The sequence below is a fragment of the Delphinus delphis genome, chromosome 7 (assembly GCF_949987515.2).
Source record: "Delphinus delphis chromosome 7, mDelDel1.2, whole genome shotgun sequence".
Lineage (NCBI taxonomy): Eukaryota > Metazoa > Chordata > Mammalia > Artiodactyla > Delphinidae > Delphinus > Delphinus delphis.
Window position 1 is genome coordinate 8,476,269 of NC_082689.1, and position 7,557 is coordinate 8,483,825.

The 7,557-nt window shown below is 63.0% G+C and overlaps 1 protein-coding gene across 1 annotated transcript; it reads right to left on the minus strand.

The window, feature by feature from the left end:
- Positions 1-1,337: 1,337 nt before the first annotated feature.
- Positions 1,338-5,701, minus strand: B3GNT7 (UDP-GlcNAc:betaGal beta-1,3-N-acetylglucosaminyltransferase 7). The gene is made up of 2 exons (XM_060015490.1): positions 5,613-5,701; positions 1,338-3,773 (listed from the first exon to the last, which is right to left on the minus strand). The coding sequence occupies exons 1-2, from the start codon at positions 5,621-5,623 to the stop codon at positions 2,579-2,581; spliced, it is 1,206 nt and encodes a 401-aa protein (XP_059871473.1). The 5' UTR covers positions 5,624-5,701; the 3' UTR covers positions 1,338-2,578.
- Positions 5,702-7,557: the final 1,856 nt, after the last annotated feature.

Consider the following 7,557-nt stretch of genomic DNA (forward strand, 5'->3'; position numbering starts at 1 on the left):
CCCAGCCCTCTCTGCCAGCCCAGCCTGGGCCCCTGAGGTTTGAAATGGGGTCAGGAACAAGAGTCCCCATGGGGCAGAGCCTGAGGAAGTTCCCATGCTGGGAACTTGCTGCTCCCACTGAGATCTCCCTGTGCGTGCGGCTCAGCTGGAGAAAGAGCGAGCCCAGAAGAAGGGGTGTGCCGCCAGGGGCCCCCGCCCCGCTCCTCGTACCTCTCTCTCAGGATCGAGTCTGAACACCCTCCTGCAACCCAGAAGGCCTGAGGTCCCCAGCAGCCTTCCCCTCTCACAGCCCTGTTCCAGCACCTGCAGCCTCACCCACCGCAGCCCCCCGCACTGCAGAGGGGCTCCTATCTGCTTCGGCATGCACCCACCTGTCTCCCCTCCACCTGCCCAGCATCCTTCAGGTGGCAGCTGAACACAAAGGCTGCCTCTGGACCCCCACCTGGGCCTTGGGTCCAGTGGCCCTTCCACCTCCGTTTCCTGGATGTCCCTCCATGGCTCTTGGCTTCGCTGGACTGAGCCCTGGGTAGGCAGAGACCACAGAGCCCCTCCCTGCTTTCTGCAGCCCCTGGCTTCAGAGGGTGAGGGATGGACAGACAGGGCTAGCGACCTGTACAGTCACAAGGCTCCGCCTCAGAAGGGCCCTGTGCCCAGTTTAACTCTCTGCTGTGCCGTCGTGAAATTCTTAACATTCTAAGACAGTGCATTACGTTAGGATCTAGCCATTCCTCTCACTCACCTGGAGGAGAGTCCTAGCGTGGGCATTAATAAGTAAGTGACCCTCTCAGGGCATGTGACCCACTGGGCGCAGGCAGGGAGCTGCTGTCTTGCCCACTACAGCCCCAGTGCCCCTTCTCCTGCTGGTGGCTGCCCTCGCCAGCCTGGAAGTACGCAGTTTAGGCCGAGGTTCCCTGCACAGTGCGGTCCCGCTCACACCAGACTCCACACAGGCACTGTTTCAGTGCCGCTTGTCAACATTACCAAGGCTCCAGGCTGGCTGAAGGAACGTCAGGAAGCCCACCAGGCCCTGCACGCCCCCGACCCAACCCCACTCTCTCCAGCACCGGCCTCGGGGTGGCTCTGGCCTGGCGCTCGCTGGGAACACTCTGCGGGTGGCAGGTCTCTCTTGCACCCCGCTCCCCACCCAGGGGGCGTCTTTCTTGACTCTGCTTTCATCCTGGCACTCAGCTCCCTCTAAGGTCCTTCAAAGGGTCCTTGTGTACCCACCAGCCAAGAACAAGGAACGAGCTGTGTCTTCAGAAATCTCCAGCAACCTTGGCCCCAGACAGGCCCTCCGACGGAGATGGCGACAGGAACTTTCACACCAGAAAGAAAATCAGTCCCCTTTTATTGAGAAAATAGAGTCGACCCCTCAATCTTTTCCCAGGTGATTCGATCCTGATACGAGGTGGCATCCTTCTGCAGCCACCCCCAAGGACCCCTGAACCTGAGTGGGGCGGCTCACGAGGGCCACGCCGTCCCTTCACAGGGGCGAATGCTGGTCTGCTTAGGCCCTGCAGAAGTAGGCGTGCAGGTTGGGCAGGGTTCTGGAGCGGGGCTGGGACGGGCACGGGGGTGCCGGGGCAGGGTTGTGGCTGTGGGTGGAAGAGTGGCCGAGGCAGGTCGTGTCTTGCTGAAATGAGGGAAGTGGAGGGAAGAACACCACCTTCTCCCGAGGCCTGGCCCCTTCTCCCTCCAAATTCTTCATAAATAAAACTTCACATTAGTAAAGGAATGTCCACTTCCAGGGTCGAACCGGCTGGTTTCCGGCTGGGGAGCCAGGCCTCACGGGGCTGCAGGAGGGCCCTCGGCTTGGGCTGGGTGGGCAGCACCGTGACTGCTGGGGCCGGAGCACTGCTCTTTGGCCCTGCGTCAGGGGGTGAGGTGGGGCTGCAGCCCATCCAGAGGTTCTGAGAATCGCTGAGGTAGTCAGAGTGGCCGGTCATGCTTCCAGACAGACGGGAGCCGGAGGGAGCATCACAGGACGCAGCTAGGAGTGAAGCCAACTGGGAGTAGACTGGGCAGCAAACCCCAGGTAGGTCAGGGGGCGGGGGTGTGCTGAGGGCCTTCTGCGGCTCAGTCTCCAGGAGACCCAGGGGCGTGAGAGGGCCTGTGTGCCTGCACAGGGCTCAGCTTCTCCTGAAAGGGCTGCCTGGGCCCGTGGGGAGACTGAGGCATTTCACAGGAGAAGGAGAATCTTCTCCGTGAAGGTGAGAGGGCAGCCGCAGACCCATCCAGGGGCAGGTCCAGCCCAGGTACCTGAGCACAGGGTTCCTCCAGAGGCCACCAGGGCCTCCCACCGGGTCAGAGGGAGCCAGGCCACAGACCCAGGTTAGGAGGGCTGCCAGGGGCCAGTGGCCTCGCTTCCCAGAGGACTGTCTCCAGTCTGGGCAGTTCCAAACGTTCCCGGGCCTCAGCTCTGGCTACCTGCACCCCACCACACCTGGGGACACCTAAGGCCCACCCCTCCGCCTCCCCGCGGAGACCAAAGGCTGTGCCCTGGCCTCGCACTTGCAGCCTCATGCCTTCCGGGGCTCGAGGGCACACGCCCTAGCCTACCCTGGCGGCCCGCCCGGTGTCAGAGCACCTGGAGCTTGCGGGAGCAAGTGAGGTTGCCGTGCACCAGACCCCACATGGCAAGCAGCTCGGTTGGCAGCAGCTTGTGCACGACGAGCATGGAGCGGAAGAAGCAGGGCTCCTTGTTCATGCGGCTGTTGCGGTTCCGCGAGATGCCAAACGTCTTGAAGCCCTCGTGGGCCGTGGGCCGCACACCCAGCACCTCCAGGCACATGCCCAGGAAGACGTCGTCGATGGGGTAAAGCTCCAGGGTGTCGCAAGCGTGGTGCAGGCGCCGGGCCAGGCCCCCGGCCATAAGGAAGCCCCCTCCGCCTGCGTACGGCGGGTAGCTGGCCTGGCTGTACAGGGCCCCGGGGATGTAGTATTTGTTATCCTTCCTGCGGATGGGCCGAGCGTGCTGAAGGACGTCACCCACAAACAGGTCTTCCTGGGGCCGCCGGTCAGCCAGAAATTCCAGCAGGTTGGTGGGGTTGACGAAGACGTCATCGTCGCCCTTGAAGATGAAGCGTACGTCGGGGCAGTAGATGTCAAGCCACTTGAGGAAGTGGATCTCCTTGAGGGTCAGGTTGAAGAAGCTGTCAAGAAAGTCCCACTGCAGGATGTCCCCATAGATGCGGTCCTCGTAGGCCAGCAGCTGCTGGTAGTGGGCCCTCTCCTCCTGCTTGGAGGCTGTACCCAGCAGGAAGAGGGTGTGCACAGCGCCGCGGCCCCGGCCCGCCGACTCCTGCTCGCGGCCCCAGGTCTGGCGGATGGCCTCGCGGCGGTCGTGCTGTGTGATGACGGACTTGACAACCACCAGGAGATAGACGTCGCCGCTGCACTTCTCTGGATGGTTCAGCAGCATGGGGAAGTATCGGCAGTGGCGATAGAACAGAAACTGCTGGAAGTGTGGCTCCAGGCCCTGGAACCAGGGCTGGTGGGTCAAGTTTACATTGGCTGAGCAGTTAGTGGTGGTCACATCCCAGGCCTGGGGCCCCCGTGAAACCATGGGTGTGAGGGTGACCGCATCCTTCGGGTTCTTCCAGAAGCTGTCAGGGTTCACCAGGTGTCCGCTTGGTTTCTGGGCCTTCTGTAACCCGAGGGTGGGTAGCAGGGGCTCCTGCAGAAACTGGCTGGGGGTCAGACTGCGCTGGAATACTGTTACAGCCACAAGCAGGGCCAGCGACAGGCACACACTCTTGTAGATGGTTCTCTTCCTTGGGGTGGGGGCGGGTAGTGAGGTGGGGAGAGGATGGTACAGAGGAGAGAAGAAAGGATGAGTCAGTCCCCTTGTACAGAGGTGCAGTCCCAGATGGGCAAGTGGACCCTGGACACAGACTCAAGTCCCTGGGCCCCTGAGCGGTCAGAGGAGGGTCCTGCTTCCTCTCTCATGCTGACCTCCCTCCTCCCGGACCAGGGGAGCCACACAGCACAGAGCTTAAGTACAAACACTGTGGAGTCAGGCTGCTAGGATTCAGATTTTGGTCCTGCTAATTACAAGCTGAATGGAGAGGTCCAGTGGGTCTCCCTTAACCTCTCTGAGCCATGATTTCTTCTTTTCCGAAATGAGGATAGCATGCAATTGGAGCGCTAGCTGCAGTGCCGGGCACACAGTGGGTATGGAGTCGGGGGAATGCTGTGATTCCCCGAGGATGACCTCTGCCCTGCTCCCCACCTCTCCCCCAGGCACCCCCTTTGCTTTGTGCAAGCCTGGTGAACCATCAGAGAGTACACCTGCTCAAAAAGTGTGGGGGACATTGGGGAGCCGGCTCTAACTTGGGACCTGAAGAAGCCTGTCCCTCCCCCGTCCCCCGGTCGACAGAGGCCTGAAAGTGGGGCGAGCATCTCCCAGCATGCCCACTGCCCCCATACGCCCACTAGGAGAGGTGAAGTCCCCCAGCTCGCAGCTGTATCCCCACTCTCCAGGGTCCCTCATAACAAGTTAACCTCACCACACCCCTTTCGGAAGCAGAAATCAGTTTTTTCTTTTCCAGGAGTGCTCGCAGAGCCAGAGCCAGGGCCCTGAGTCCCTGGACCCTGAGCCCTTGGACCCCAGGACCCTCTCTCCTCAGCTCACACTCTGGGGATGGCCAGGCCCCCTGCCATGTACTCTCCTGTGGAGACATAGGAGCTGGGGACTCCGGTGGCGTGGCGGGGGGGCAGGCCAGAAAAGTGTAGCCTCACAGGGCCAGCCCAGCAGGGAGATGGCCCTGAGTGCCAAGAGGGGAGATATGGGAGAGACAGACTGTAAAGTGGTGAGACAGGAACCAGGTAGAGCAGCCTGGAGTGGCCTCAGGACCGGCTGATCAGGCGGCAGGCACCCGGGGCGAGTGAAGGCTGAGCCCCATGGACGGCAATTTTCCATGGGGTCCCAAGATTTCCTGGAGGAAGACTGGATCCTCTCAGGTGCTGGGACAGGGATGTGACCCAAGACCGGATCCTCCCAGGGGGTGGGAGCGGAGTGCTCTGGGCTGGCTTTCCCGCCCTGGGGGTTTCGGCAAAGCCGTCCACACCCCAGGTCGGGAGGCCGGACTGGAGGAAGTACAGAGGGGGTCATCCTCCTCCACTCCAGGCTGGTTCCACTTGCACCACCCCACTTCATTTGTGGGAAAAAAAACCCCAACGGGAGGAGAGGAGAAGGGGATAGGTGGGCAGGCGGGAGGCACGAGCTCCCCGGGAGGAAGGAGAGCCACTCGGGGGTTGAGGGTAGAGGACGGGGGTCGCCCAGGACGCAGGAGGCCCTCGGAATGGAGGACGGGACCCAGCTGCCGGCGAGACCTTGCGTCGCTAACTCCCCGGGTGCGGGAGTGGATGTGCGTGCCTCGGTGCCCGGGCGTAAGGGAGCAGAGGCGCCGCCGGGGAGGGCTGAGCGCACGGGCCCCGCGGTCCCCGGTCGCCGACCGGCCGGTGCAGGCGTCGCGCACAGCCGGGCATCTCCGGCCACCGCTGTGCCAGCCCATCTGTGCCCGGGAAAGTGAGGCCAGCCCGGGACACCCAGCGGGGCATGCCTCCCCGCGCCCCCAGCCCGGGTCCCCCGGCCCGACGGCCCCACTCACCACAGAGACATGGCGGCCCGGTCCAGGGCGGCGGCGGAGCCGGGCGCGCGGATCGCAGCTCTGGGCACCGCGGCTCGGGGACGGCGGGCGGGGACCTGGACCGGGATGGGCACCGGGACGGGGGCGGGCGGGGGCGGGCATGGGCGGAGGCCGGGACGCGCCCCCGCCGAGGCTTTCCTCTTCCCCGCGGCCGGAGGAGGGGCCGGGAGGGTAGGCGTTGGCCCAGGTACCTTAACCCCTTCGGCGCCCCCGGCCCTCCATCCCCGCGGCCGCGCGCCGAGCCCTCAGCCCCGCGCAGGGCGGCAATTACCCATTTCCCGGGGGTGGCGCCCGAGCCCCGGGAGCGCCCGGAGCCGCCCAGGATCACTCGGCCTGAGCGTGAGTGGCTGAGTCAGGACTTCGGAGCCCACGAGGGTCACTCACGCCCCCAGGGACGCGGTTTCCCCCGCGGGGCTTCCCTGGGGTCGCCGGCCCCTCTGGACTCTTGCGGACCGGGACCCCACCCACCTCCAACCTCCCCAGGCGCGCGGGGCCCAGCCATTTCCCTCCGGCCCCGTCCGGACTTTTTCTGGGTGGGGGAGGCAGAGGCAGACAGGGCTTCCTTTCCCCTCTCTGTTTCCCTCTGCCCTCTCCCCTAACACCCCCCGCCCCCCACCCCCGCACCTAGCTACCTAAGGCTGGGTCTACCGAGGAGAGGGACTGGGGCTGGGAGAGCAGAAGCCCGCGCAGAGGTCAGGGGGAGGCCGGGCTGCCTGAGTGGGGACCCCGGCCCAGGCCGCAGCTCAGCCCTGAAACCTTCTCTGTGTCCCCGGACAATAACCCTCTCCATCTCTGGGGTCCTTCTTGCCTCTGGAAGCCCCTCCTCACCACCAAGGAAAGGCCTCTCTGCCGGCCCAAACTTCCTTTTCATCCATCAACAAGTATTTCACTCGAAACCTTTTTTGTCCCTAAGCCTTTATTAATCTGTTTGTGTACGACACACCCAGGGACTCCTGGGGAGTGGGCTGCACAAAGACAGAGAACTCACAGGGGCGTTCTTGGCCCGGGTGGGTCTGGGGTGGTGGGCGTTCCATCCAGGTGACTTCCAGAATCCTCTAACAGGTAATGTCTGTCCTAGCCTTGTTCCATGGTGAGGTCCCATCACTGAGCTTACAGTAGGGCCTCAGAAAGGCCCACAGTAGGGCTTCCCTGGTGGCGCAGTGGTTGAGAGTCCACCTGCCGATGCAGGGGACACAGGTTCGTGCCCCGGTCCAGGAGGATCCCACATGCCGCGGAGCGGCTGGGCCCGTGAGCCATGGCCGCTGAGCCTGCATGTCTGGAGCCTGTGCTCTGCAACGGGAGAGGCCACAGCAGTGAGAGGCCTGCGTACCGCAAAAAAAAAAAAAAAAAAAAAAGGCCCACAGTAGTGAAACAGAAGCATTTCACAGTCCAGTAAATAACAGCTAACATTCATCAGCAGCGCAATATGCCAAGCACGGTCTAGGCCCCTGCGTGAAACGACTGAGTCCTACAGGCTGCTATTATTACCGCTTTACAAAGGAGGAAATGGAGGTGCCGCCTCCAGTGGGTCAGGTCTCATAGTAGGCAAACCCAGGAAGCCTGCCTGGCTCCGGAGGCAGGCCCTTTTGCCCTTCACTCAGGGAAAGCAGTGACAGGGAGCAACTTCCTGCCAAGGGGCACCCAGGGAGGCCAGGAGGCCTTCAGGTACAGTCAGAGGCAGGTGGTAGGAAGCCTAAGGACCCCAGCTGGACCCCAGGCCCCTGAGACTCCGGTGAGGAGCCCTTTCTTTAAGGCTCGAGGGCCCATTGGAGGGGTAGGAGAAAGCCAGCACTCAATAGCATTTTTCCTGGATGTTGCAAGCCTCAGGGAGGGACTGTGAAGGGCCTTTCAGGCAGAATTCCAGAGGAGAACCCTGGGACCAGCGCCTTAGTAACAGCCCCTCCCA